This window comes from Budorcas taxicolor, chromosome 21 (assembly GCF_023091745.1).
Source record: "Budorcas taxicolor isolate Tak-1 chromosome 21, Takin1.1, whole genome shotgun sequence".
In the NCBI taxonomy this organism is placed as follows: domain Eukaryota; kingdom Metazoa; phylum Chordata; class Mammalia; order Artiodactyla; family Bovidae; genus Budorcas; species Budorcas taxicolor.
Window position 1 is genome coordinate 45945334 of NC_068930.1, and position 13665 is coordinate 45958998.

General features: G+C 39.8%; 2 protein-coding genes across 2 annotated transcripts in view; one reads left to right on the forward strand and one right to left on the reverse strand.

Annotated features, from left to right (window-relative positions):
• Positions 1–834: 834 nt before the first annotated feature.
• On the reverse strand, positions 835–3908 carry LOC128066551 (poly [ADP-ribose] polymerase 1-like). The gene has a single exon (XM_052659584.1). The coding sequence runs from the start codon at positions 3906–3908 to the stop codon at positions 858–860; it is 3051 nt and encodes a 1016-aa protein (XP_052515544.1). The 3' UTR covers positions 835–857.
• Positions 3909–6515: 2607 nt separating this feature from the next.
• The window catches only part of NUBPL (NUBP iron-sulfur cluster assembly factor, mitochondrial), a 227004-nt gene continuing 219854 nt past the window's right edge, over positions 6516–13665 (forward strand). Inside the window, exons 1-3 of the mRNA XM_052659947.1 lie at positions 6516–6623; positions 7162–7309; positions 10770–10804. Of these exons, the coding sequence (XP_052515907.1) occupies positions 6516–6623; positions 7162–7309; positions 10770–10804 (291 nt within the window). The remainder of the gene's footprint in view (positions 6624–7161; positions 7310–10769; positions 10805–13665) is intronic.

Sequence of the window (13665 nt, forward strand, 5' to 3'; positions counted from 1 at the left end):
AGAAGAGAATTTGTTGGAAGATGTCAGTATATCTTATGGACCGAAGGATAGGAAGTATAGCTGAACTTAATTGTGGACTAGAAGCAGGAACCAGAAAACTGTTATGAACCAGTACAGCTGTCCTCCCTTCCTTCTCTGGACACATGATCTCTTACTGTCTGCTTTATTTTTCTTTCTTGGCATTGGCTTTTTCTATTTCTCTGTGTACAAACTAGAAAATGATCATTTTGTCATACCAGTTCAAATGCAAACTAAGACTGAGTAGCATATCTCATGTTTTAAGTTCTCTGGGGAAAGAATATGATTGGTCCAGTTTTGATTGTATGTCAGTCTTTAATCCAATTTGTAACCATGGCGATGGGTCAAATCACTTAGCAGTTCTTTTTTTTTTTTTTTAGTATGAAATTAGTTTTTATTTTGACCTCAAAATAAACACTTAACATTTTTCCAAAACTAAAGATGAATACTTAGAAACAAGGGTAGAAGATTATTTTTTCCTTCCCTGGGGAAACCAGTAAGGCAGAGGTTCTAATGTGGCTTGCAAGGCTCTTTCATTGGACTAATCTAGACACAGTTAAGACCCTCCCCAACTTTTCTCTAATGTCAGTTATACCTACCAGGGTTATGGCTGGCAGGAGAAAAACCCCAAAACAACCCCCCGCCCACTCCCCCGCCCAACACAACAATCAAGGGATTTGAAAAGTTGGGAAAATCATTGAAACGTGTGACCAAGTGTTCATATAAAATCCTTTCTAAGAAGATTGAGTGAAGCTACTATGCCTCAACAACTCAGCTGAGGTTTCTGCCTGGTCAGTCAGTGCAAAGCACGTCAGTCACCAGCCTGCACACCTCACAGCTCACCACAGGGATGTCTTAAAGTTGAACTTCAGCTTCAGCAGGTACTTCAGGTGCACCTGAGCAATGTCGTAGACGATGTACTCGTTATACAGCAGACAGGTGTCATTAACACCAGATGAAATCCCTGTCCCGAGAGGCACCTCCACACCATCCATAGTAATACTAGCCGATGGGTCAGGGGTAGTTTTGCCTAAACCTTTGACACTGTGCTTGCCCTTGGGTAACTTGCTGATATGCGAAGCGTGTTTCAGTTCATACACGTTTCCAAGGGCAACTTCTCCCAACAGGATCAAGCCTATTGGGTCTCCCTGGGACGTGTGGCAGTAGTTGGCACTCTTGGAGACCATGTTGGCGAAATAGATCCCCTTACCAAACATGTAGCCCGTCACAGGCGCTTCAGGTGGGGCTATCCGGAGACCCTGGGACAGGATGCCCGCGATGTTGGTGGTCCTGGACCCGTGCCACAGCAGCCTCCGGTTACGCAGCTGCTTAAACGGCTTGTAACGCTGGCCCTCCCCTTCACGCTCTATTTTGAAGATGTCGATGACTTCTAAGTCGTATGCATTGTGTGTGGTCGCATGAGTGTTCTTCACATACTTCCTAATGATCTCGGCTTCTTTGGAATCTTTGTCCACAACCTTAATGTCAGTTTTTAGCTTCTCATAGTTGACATCAATGGGGTCCTTGCTGCTGTCATCAGAACCACCTCTGAGTAGACTGTAGGCCACCTCAATGTCCAGCAGGTTGTCTAGCATTTCCACCTTGGCCTGCACGCTGTTTGCGTTGTTCAGGAGCGGTGGCTTCTTCATCCCGAAGTCGTGGGGGATCAGGGTGTAGAAGCGGTTGGAGAGATCCAGGATGTGAGAGTCACTGCTGCCCTGGGACAATGCCTGCTGGACCTCACTGAGGATGGAGTATGCAGCCTGGATTTGCCTTTTGCTCAGCTTCCCCAAGGGCATCTTCTGAAGGTCAATCTCATACTCCACCATGGCTTTCTTCATACTTTCTACATCAAAGATCATCTTAATGAGGTTCTGCACTGGCTTGGGGAGCTTGGACTTGGTGCCAGGGTTTACCGTCAACTTCTTCACTGCCTCTTCATCCTGGCCATAGTCAATCTCCAGAGGGTAGAACTTTTTGGGATGCTTCGTAAAGTTTTTAGAGTGCCAGGCATTTCCGGTTTTCTCTTCATATAATTTCATAAAATGCTCAATGGCATCCTCCTTGGATGGCATCTGCTCCAGTTTGTTACTACCAATCACCGTGCCCACACGGCCCCAGGACCTGAATATCCAGTACCTGCTCTCTTTGTCATCCTCCAGGAGCTGCAGCTTGTAATAGGAGTTGGTCCCTTTGACGATGTCCACGAGCCCGAGGGTGGCACTGAAGACCTTCCCACCTTTCTCGAGGACGTGCGCGTTGTGTTCCAGACCTGAATCAGGGTCGACGGCTGCTCCTCCTTTAAGAGTTAATTTCATCCTCTTTTCAGATTTGTTGGTACCTTCCTCCTTGACAGGTCCCTTGCTTTTCTTGGAGGGCGCGGTCCCCGACTTCCCCCTTGGGGCCACTGCTTCAACAGGCTCCACCTTCACCTCAGCTCCCCAGGGGGACAAGAGGTGGGTGGAGAGCAACTCCTGAAGGCTCTTGGTGGAGGCAGAGATGTCCTGGAGGAAGTCCTCAGACACGACACGGACGTTGGCTTCTTTTACTTCCTCCATCTTTTTATTCATCTTGTCCACCTCCTTTTTGGTGCTGATACACAGGGAGGCCTTGTTGGCCGTCCCTGTCAATTTCCCCCCAAGTTTCTCGATCGTGGCCTTCACTTCATCCTTGTTCTGGGAGAGTTTCCCAAGAGTCAGGATCTTCATGTTGGATAATGGCTTGTCTGGGGGGCCTGAGGGCACAGCGGCAGGCGCTGAAGCTGCGGAGGGTGGGGGTGCTGCCCCCACCGGGGCGCTGCTTTCTGGGGGGAATATACGGTCCTGCTTTTTGATCTTCAGTTTCTTGAGATAAGAGATTTCTCGGAATTCCTTTGGGGTCACCCACTCCTTCCGGTTGGGCGTCTGTGTCTTAACCATACACTTGGTCCAGGCAGTCACGTCCCCGGTACAGTAATAGGCGTCGCCCTTGAAGACCAGCTGGCCCCAGCATTCCTCGCAGGGAAGGAGGGCGCCAAACACCATACCCTCGGCCACGCGGTCCAAGATCGCCGACTCCCCGGAGGGCACTTCCTGCTTGTTGAAGATGAGCAGCTCTTTCAGGTCGTTCGTCGAGCTCGCTTTCTTTAGCTCGTCCTTGACGTTCCAGATCAGGTCATTCTGGGCCTTGAGGGCCTTTTCAAGTTTAATCTCCTTGTCTTTTTCTTTTTTAGATTTCTTCTTGGCCACTTCATCTATTCCATCCACCTCATCGCCTTTTCTCTTTCTTTCACCCTTGATGGCCGGGAGCTGCTTCTTGAGGGTTTCTTGGTCCTCTGCGGTGAGGACGCTGAAGCCCATGAGCTGGCTTGCGCTGAACTCGGGACGGAAGCCCAGCTCCTCCCGTTTCTGAACAAAGCAGTTTGGGTGGTACCAGCAGTCAACCATGCCCAGCTGGGGCTTATCAGGGTATACCACCTTCTTGGACAGGCGCACCTGGCCCTTTTCTATCTTCTCCATGCAGCTCTTGCACGTGCTCCTGTTGGACTTGGCGTACCCTGCCCCAAAGTCAATCAGCGTCTTCTCCATCTTGCTGCCAACTCCATCCTGGCCTTTGCCTGAAACATCTGTTGCTCCTCCAGTCTCGGCCATCTTCTTGATCTTCTGCTGGTCATCCCAGCGGAGCTCGGAGAACCCCTCCACTTCAACATCAGGGTGCCAGATGGAGTGGCCGACCTTCCAGAAGCAGGAAAGGTGGTGCCAGTGTGGGATTTTCCCATCGAACATGGGCGACTGCACCATGAAGGCCATCCGGATCGAGTCCTTGGGGATGCTCTCCTTGCATTTCTTGCAAGACGCGCGCCCGCTCTTGGCGTACTGGACCCGATAGAGCTTGTCTGAAGACTCCGCCATTCTTCTCCTGCCGCTTACAGCTCCGGGAGCCCGACGCCGCGATCTCCACTTAGCAGTTCTTAGGAGCTGAGCAAGAATACTCTTTTGAGAAGAGGCCATGGGTGTATATGTGTTTGTGTGGCAGTGGTTATTGAAGAAGAAATAATAGACAGCTATACTACTCTCTTGATATCCTTAATCTGAGGAATGTGTTAGCTACTCAGTCATGTCTGACTTTTCGTGACCCCATGGGCTGTAGCCCACCAGGCTCCTCTGTCCTTGGAATTCTCCAGGCAAGAACACTGAAGTGGGTTGCCATTCACTTCTTCAGAGGATCTTCTTGACCCTGGGATCGAACCTTGGTCTCCTGCATTGCAGACAGATTCTTTACTGTCTGAGCCACCAGGGAAGCCCAGTCTGAGGAAAGATAAATCAAATTAACCGTTCATTCATTCTATAGATTGGTCTCAGTTTTCTTCCTCATGTTTTCTTTCAGAGAGTGTCAGTACCATTTATGTAGTTGCCCAAATTATTAATTCTATGCCACCAATAAGCATCACAGTAACTAATATCCATTGAATATTGTACTATGTGATAGGCATTCTATGTACATTATTTTAAGTTCAGTCTCAAAACAACTACAAATAAGTATTATATATTTTGTAGATAAGCAAAAGTGAAATTTAGAGATGTTAAGTCAAGCTTTCAACATCTCTTTTGGATTACTGCAGTAACCTGCCATCTCCCTGCCTCTGATCTGGCCTCTCCAATTCTTTTTCTGCCTGGCAGTCACAGTGGTATTTCTAAAATGCAACAGATTTGTTATGTTTGTTCATTCTACTTTCCTGCTTAAAGTCCTTATAAGGTTCCCTCAAGATAAAGTCCAAATTTCTTCACAGGATGTATAAAACCTTTATGATCTGGGCAGCCTTTACCTTACCAACCTCTGGCCTCATCTCTTTCAGTCCTGTACCTCACAGTCTATCCTCAAGCCACACAGATTATTTGCAGTTCATAACAATTCATTTCTCTCCTCTGCACAACAACCCTGTAGTCATTATCCCACAGACTCCTACACATCACCCATAGTCAGGATTCGACTTAGATGTTACCCTGTTCAGAAGCCTTTCCTGATTGAATTTGGTACTCCTCCTTTATACTTTCGTATCACTCAGTGATTTTCTCTTATGCTTATCAAACCATGCTGTAATTGTGTGTTAACTTATTCTGTCTCTTGCACTGGATCGTAAAGTCCTTGAGTGGAAAGATGAAGTATAGTTTAGATGTGAAAACCCTTGGTGCATATTTGTTGCTCAATAAATATTTGTTAAATGAATGAATCTGGGAGAGGTCTGGAAGAACTTACAAAGTTACCTGGAGAGAAACAGATATTCAGCATTTCTTGTTTAATAAATGAATTATTCTGACAGCTATTTCTCCTTAGCTATATTCTTTTGGCTTATAATTTATAAAAATTGAGCAGATATAAATTTAAAAATTGAGAAAATTAACCATAAAAACATATCACAAAATAATAAAATAAGAAAGTGATATAGAACAGTAACCTAGGAGTGTAAACTTAATGTAAGATAAAGAAGACTGAATGAAGTAACAAAGTTTGAGACCGGGGAAGAAAAAGCAAGGAATTGAATTTTTTTCAGCACCTTCTAAATTGAATGGATTTTTTTTCCTGGTAATATCTGATATAATTCTTAGAATAATTCTTTGAGGTTGCTATGCTACAGCTGCATTAAAACTAAGGAAATTAAAGATCAGAGTAAAATAAACTGAATGATTATACAGTAAACTTTCTACAGATAGAAAGCAAATGAAACAAAACTCAACCATAGAAAATATGGGGTATATGTGAGGATAAATCACCCTACACCCTAAATGATCCTTTTTGGGGGTCTCTGTATCAGCTTTCCAGCTTTCTTTCCTAAAGTGATTTCCTTCACTCTCATCTGCTTTGAATGTATGGATACATCCTTCCTTTTACCAGATTAAATTCAATTTCCTCTTTCAAACTTTGTCTCACTCAAGTTCTTTCTTGAGTTAAATTTGTTTCATTAGATCTGTTTTTTGATTTAGCTAAACTTTTCAGAGCCTAGCAAAGCACCCTGACTTCTCTTTCACAGAATTATAAGCACACAGCAGTAACAGCCAACACAAAAGAGACTATTACTATAGATCACTCAGGAGGAAAAAAAAAAAAAATCCTTAATAGTGGCAGCGTTTAAGTGACTATATTCTGCGCTGTGAGAACACCAGGTGATATTTTTAACTTCCACCGCTCCCCACTTCTTAATCGGGTCAGTTTTCTAAACTTTCTAAGTCTCAGTTTTCTTATCTACGAAAAGAGGATCGTATTAAGAGCCTCCTACCTACTCCAGAACTTCTGTGAGGAGCAAATTAGAGGATATACGTGAAAATATTTCACGATTTGGTAAAAGGCTACAAAATGTTTGTACCTGGCTACACATGAGACCACGACAAGTTATGTCTCTGGGCTAAAGAAACCCAGAGCCTAATCGCTAGGGAATGGAAGCGGAGCGTTGCTACGGGACGTCATCACCCCGCGCCAGACGCGACGGTTTCCGGATTGGGCTTCAGGCAGCATTCCGCGTCATGGGGGTTTGGCTGCGTTTGCTGGTGTTTGGTGGAGTGTCGCTTCGGGGCTGCGGCGGGGCCTGTGTCCCACTTGGGGGAAGCCGACTACTGATTTGTCGGCGCCAGGTCCGTGTTGCTGCAGGGCAGGTGGAGGCGGGCGGGTCGGAGATGCTGGGGCGCCAGGGCTGCAGGTGCTCTGCAATTGCCTCTTGCCAAGGACCCACTTCAGTCCCTCTTGGGCCCCCTCCCCTGCTCAGTGAGACCCCAGTTGTCTGGATGTGCCCACTTTCCAGGCAGGCCCCCAGTAGGACCAGGGCGAGGCATAGAGGGCTGAAATAGACGGTTAGAACATGGATGTGTGACTTGCACGTGCTTTCTTAGTGTTAAGTTTATTTAGAAAATAGGTTAAAGAGAAGGAAAACACGTGGGGGATTTAGCTCCGTAAAGAGGGAAATTATTTACTTGCTATTTTTAACGCCTGGCAAATAAATTTCAACTTAAACAGTGTGTCTCTGCAGTTGTGATCAACGGCTATTTGTAAATAACACTAAAGGCCTAACTAATGGAGATAAGCAGAATTAAAGTAGAAAAGAAAAGACCTGTTAATTCTAAATGTAATAATGGAGATAGCTTATTTTAAAACTGTTTTTTTCTTCTTCTCAAGTTCTCTGGCGCTGAGAGTGAGACCCTAAAACAAAGAAGATCACAAATCATGTCTCGAGGACTTCCAAAGCAGAAACCGATAGAAGGTGTTAAACAAGTTATAGTTGTGGCTTCTGGAAAGGGTGGAGTTGGAAAGTCTACTACAGCAGGTATTATAGGATATTCTCATTTTGAGTAGAACTTTAGGCCAACTGGCAAGTGCACAATATTAAAGTTATAGTTTTGTTCTTGAAAAAGTATTTAATTTCTAATAGCTTGTTCCTTAGTATGAGGAGTTGGTAGTGATTGAAGGCTTAGATTTTGGAGTTAGGCAAAACTAGATATGTTGCCAGGTCTTGACCCTTAACTGAGGAAAAGGTAGTCAGGTTGCCCATCAGATCTTCAGTTTACTTAACTGTAAAGTGACAATGATGATAATCTTTTTCATAGGGTGGTCATGCAAATTAAACAAGTTAACCACTTAGCCCCCTGTCTCCTACATAGTAAGTACTCAACGTTTGATTGTTGTTATTATTTTTAAAACATTTGGTAAGTTTAATACTAAATTTATTTGTTTTTTAATACTAAATTTATTTGTTTTATTTGCATTCTTCTCTAATCTTTTTCAGTGTACATTGAGCTAAGTAGTTGCAATGAGATTATTTACATTATTGTGACCTATTTTCATTTAACCATAACAGTTTTCCAGCATTTATAAAGTCAAAATAGATCTAATATTGAACATCTTTTAATTATTTAAAACATTTAATCTTTAGATCTTTATATTAATATACTGGAACAGAGAATCTTTTTTTGGTGAAGTTTTCAAATTGATTATAGATTTCATTGTGACTGAAATGCTGCTTTCAGAACCCATAAAAGAAGTCCCGCTAGAAATGTAAGAGGTACCATCCAGGACTAATTAACAGGTATTCCCAATTTTTTTCAAAAGAAACTTTTTATTACTAAAAAAAATTTCAGTATAATAATATAAAAAGGTAGCTCTCCTCCTTCCAGTTCAACAGAGGCAACATGTATTATTTGAAGTCATAAATCTATCAAGTTTTGTTGCATCACTTAAAATTTTCAGTCATTTTAATAGGAATGGCTTAATTCAGATTTTACTCCATTTATCCTTTTTGCAGTTGATTAAGAAAAAAACTATCCTTATTATATTTCATTTTGTTAGTTTTAACCTAGTTCCTCACTATTAAGATCTTGTATATATTCATGTATTTTTTTTAAGCTTTTGACTCAGATTTCTGCATTTTTTCAAATTGAAGTGTAGCTGATGTACAGTATTATGTAAGTTCCAGGTATACAAAAATAGTTCACAATTTTTAAAGGTTATATTCCATTTACAATTATTATAAAATACTGGATATAATCCTTGTGTTGTACAATATATCCTTGTAGCTTATTGATTCTATAATAGTAGGTTGTACCTCTTAATTCCCTACTCCATCTTGCACCTCCTCCCTAAGATCTGTAAAGTTTTTTTTTCTCAGATATTAATCTAAACTTGGGGCATATATGTAACTTAAAATTACTTAATTCCATTGAAACCAATGACATTTTGAAATAAAAAGGGTCAGGTACAGAGTTCTGTGACTTTCACTAGAGATCCTGTGTCTTGACTCAAAGCCATATTCCTGGATACAGCAGTTCTGTAGTTGTATAACCAGCTATAGATCCAACTATATAGTGTTATTAGCTTAGTTTTTTCCCCCCACTTTGACCTGAATGTATTGTGGAAGAGTTTTTCATATATTTTGAAGAAATTAAGATTTAACAAGTATTGTAGTTATGATAGACTCCTACTATACTATTTGATAGATACCATATTATTATTTAAAATAGTTAGTGATTGTTCTTAATGAATTTATGCTGTATCCTACACACTCTTGCTTTCTTTCCTAAGGATGTACAATCTATCTATTTGATATTTTGTTTTTAAAATTTGGAAGCTCTTAGTTTTCAGTTCTAGAATCCACCTCTACTTGTGTTTTGAAAATTAAGGTTTCAAAAAAAAAGTACCTGTTTTCAGTGGTGTGAATCCTTTTGCAAGCTCTGTGTTTACTTGGTTTGGTTAAAGACGGAAGGCATTTTCATGATAATAGCCATAAGTTCTTTGGGTTTTGTGCAATATAATTTGTCAAATCTGTAGGCTAGCACTTGTTTAAAACATGTTTATTTATTGTTTTAGGTTCTAAAATCATCTAATGCCATAGGCTGTGGCAGCATTTAGACAGGAAAATAGATGAGAAAATGTTCAGTGTGTGACGTATGTGTGCTTTAGTAAGCGTCCCTTCTTTGCTTTTCATCTTTGTTAGCATCATACCATCTATCTCAAATAATTGATCTATACTTTTTCATAACTGCTGTCTCTGCTTTAGAAATAGAGTATTTCTATGTAACTCTGTTGGCATTATATTTCTTTTCCTTATACATATTTATTCCAGTTCCAAACTGTCTCAAAATATTTCCCATCTGAATATGCACGCTAGAAATATTTTGGATTAGAATGAGGACATTTGATTAATGCAGACATGCTCTTAGATTCTATTTTGTAAATGGAGAAAGACCCTCACACTGAAATGAATTACTCTGCCTCAAAGTTGGATTATGTTTAACCTACAGTATACCTGAAATTCAGGATTATTTTATAATTTATAATTTAATGATTAAATCAAATATTAAGCATTGATAATGATTTGTCAAGTGCCATTCCCTAGGCTGAGTACTTTACACTTAAGAATTTGATTTGATTCTCACAAGAGTTATGAAATAGGACTTCATTTTATCAAGGAGGAAAAATACTTGGGGGTAAAAATACTCAAGATTATAAAACACAGAGTGGTGACCCTGGGGTTTGAACCATGTCTGCCTTGAGAGTTTATGTTCTTAAATACTTCAAAAGAAACAGTATTGGCATCATCTATAACATTGTCCAGTAAGGAATTGTCATCCACAGTATGAGGGTCTGTTTATCAGTTTGGGAATGTATTCCTTTTGGACCTCTTTCTCATCTCAGATGTAGCATCTCTCTCTTGCTGGGTTAACAGTGGTTTTGGGGCCTACTGCTTTCCCCGTTTATGTCTGAGATTGACTGTTAATAGGCGCTTTTGGGAAAATGTTTCACTGTCTTACCTTTTTCCCTTTTTCCCTTCCCTCTCCTCACTGGTCCAAGCTTTCAGTTATGTGGGTATTTGTGAGTTAGTGTTTGGAATTCCTGTATTACCTGCATTTATTTTTAAAAAAAACAGTAGGATCAGCTCCATTTTTATTTATTAAAAAGTAATTTTTCTGCAAAGTATTTTTTGAAAATAATTGAATGATATATACATTAATATGATTAAAACATTTAATGGATTATTTAAACGCAGTTGTAACATATGATAAATGTTTTAAAGTTTTGAGGCAGGCATCTGTTGCTTATGCTGAAATGTTACTTTCCTTTTTGTCTTTTTTACTTTCTATAGTCTCTCCATGTCCTTGTTTATTTTTTTAATAAAGGACTTACATTAAAATTTTATTTGCTTTGGTTATTACATTGAAAATATTAAAAGGCAAAATGAATTCTGGTAGAAGGAAAGTTACTAAATTTAATTACTTTTTTGTTTCTTACAGTGAACCTTGCACTTGCTCTAGCAGCGAATGAGTCGGTAGGTATTTATTAATAGAACTACTAATTTGTTAACATTTTAAAGTCAATGATTTAGAGCATAATGATGTTTTTCATTTACTCTTATAAGGGGCTGTATATTGTAGCTGTAGTTATTTGCATGTCTTTAAGGGGCTAAAAAATCTGCCATAAGTACTGGTTACATTTAATAATGGTGATGAAAATGGAAGGGGATTGCTGGTCAAGGAATTCAGGTAGCCTCTAGAAGTTAGAGAAGACAAGAAATGTTTTTTTTTCCTTAGAGCCTCCCAAAGGTATGTAATCGTGTCAAAACCTGAATTCTAGCTCATTGAAACCCATTTGAATTTCCATGATAATTTTTTACAGTAAAAGTAGGAAACTGATACAGGAAGTCAGTTTTCTTAGTCCTTAAATTTCCAAAAGTGTCTTTATTTTACCTTCATATTTGCTAGTTTGACTAGATGTAGAATTCCAGGTTCACAATAATTTGCTTTCTGAACCTTGAAAACAGCTTTTCTTTTTCTTCTAGCATGCCAATAAGATGTCTGGGGATAGTCTGATTCATACTGCTTTGTAATAACCTGTGTTTTTCCCCCTGAGGCTTTTATGAGTTTCCTTTATTTCTTTTAAATTTAGAAATGTCACAGATATGTGTCTAGTTGTTGGCATTACATTTTTTTTAACCTGTTTGGAAATTGGGCAAGCAGTACAAGGCTTGAGTCTTTTTCAGCTTAGGGAAAATTTTCTTATTGATTACTTTTTGTGATGTGCTTTTTCTTTCTCCAGAAATCGATTAAGTAGATATTGACTGTTTATGCTTGTTAATTTTTCTCTCATATTTTCCATCTCTTTGTCTTTTGCTCTGTGTTTTGGAAGATGTCTTATGCTATTTTCCACACTGCTATATTAGGTTGTAGTTGTTATTTAGCCCTTTTTATTTTTAATTTGGAAATTATATTTTTTCTAGTTTTTCAGAACTGTTTCCATGTTTTGCAGTTGCTTTTCCTGATCACTTAAAAAAATGGTTGTACCATTAGTTTGAGAATTAATAAAAAGGTTCCTTTTAATGATCTCTATTTATTTAGCATGGTGGTTCTTATAATGTGGTCCACTGACCAGCAGAATGAGCATCACCTGGGAACCTGTTAAATACATAAAATCTTGAGCCCCAGACCTACTGAATCAGAAACCCTCAGGGTGGAGTCCTACAGTCTGTGTTTTAACCAGCCCTCTAGGTGATTTTGATGCATGCTGAAGTTTGAGAACCATGCGTCTAGAATTTTCTAGAACTCTAAATTGTTAATGCACTCTTTCTTGTTTTCTTGTGTGATTGTTTTTAATTTAGTTTTAACTTTTTTTGTTGTTTTGTTTTGTTTTGGTTTCAATGCAGATTTGGAATAGAAGAGAGATACTAATGTATGGTTAGGCAACTTTATTGAAATAAAAGCCAGTACTACTTTTTACAGAATACTTTTTATTAAAGCACTTAGTTACCTTGAAGAAAGGACCCCATCTTTCTTAAATTAGGGAGTAAACAGGAAAAATTCAGTGGAAAGGAAGGTAAGTAAATTCATGGGTGTGGGGATCTTTTAATTTGGTTATCATTTCAGCCGAAGCTTTGAGTCTTAAGATAATGTGAAGTAACCATGTAATAAACGATCTAAGGATGAAAAAAAATTGTTAAAAGGGATTGATTCCTTCATGTTAGATGTTGCTGGGTTTTTTTTTTTTTAATTATTTTCATTTTTATTTATTTTCACTCATCTGTTTTGGCTGTGCTGGGTCTTTGTCGCTGCTCGCGGGCTTTCTCTAGTTACAGTGAGTACTTCTCTGTAGTGGTGCACAGGCATCTCGCTGCCTCTAGGCCCGTGGGCTTCAGCAGCTGCAGCATACAGGCTTAGTAGTTGTGGCTCAAGGGCCCTAGCGTGTGGCAGGCTTCAGTAGTTGTGGTGCACGGGCTTGGTTGCCCATAGCATGTGAAATCTTCCCAGACCAGGGATCAAACCATGTCCCCTGCATTGGAAAGTGGATTTTTATCCAGCATACAACCAGAGAAGTCCTAGATGTTGCTAGTTTGGTGAGATGGTAGCTCCGAAATTTCTGTTTTTCTGTTTGCTTCAGCCCATCCCCCATCCCCACCCCCTCTTTCAGGCATGAGAGCAGCTTCGTCTTTAATGGTCTAGATGTATGACAGGGAAATTGGCCACAAGAAAGGAAAAGCAATGTTTTTCTCTGGGCCACTTTTTCAGAAAGCATGTTAGTAGTATCCTTAAGTGTCTTTAAACACGTTGTAGAATCTTCCTTAGGAAGGGCTTCAATATTCTGTTGCCCAGAAGGTGAGTTTTGTTTCTTTTTTTCACTTCTTGATTTTTTTTTTTTTAGCAACGTTAGTATAGTTATAAAAAAGGAAGTCAGGAAATTTGAGCAGCATGTTGTGGAACTCAAAGATAATCTGACATAATAGAGTATTTTATAGTTGGTTACAGTCTTGTCCTAGTTAACTAGTTCGCATGTATTTAAGAAAGATTCATTGTATACAGCTTGATTAACAGTGTTTTTGATTTGGGAGCAACATGTTTGACTTAAACTGTGATCTGCCAAAGGACTAACTTCATATAGAAAAGAAGATAGATCATATATAAATATATGATTTATATATATCTGGCATAGTCTTATAATCTGTATTCCCCAACTTAAGATTTTAGTAGTATTGCATTTATTTCAAGGACATGTTTGGTCTATAGGGAGAACTCAAGATTCCTCCAAGGCCATCTCATTGCCTGAGCTGATATAGATGGCTTATGTCCAGGGACATTTACTGGGGAATGGTACTAGGGTATGTTGCTTTGGGGCTTAAAACCTCCAGGTATGATGGTGTCT

Excerpts from the sequence above, each read along its gene's own strand:
- LOC128066551 (XM_052659584.1), bottom strand. The coding sequence starts at position 3,908 with ATGGCGGAGTCTTCAGACAAGCTCTATCGGGTCCAGTACGCCAAGAGC.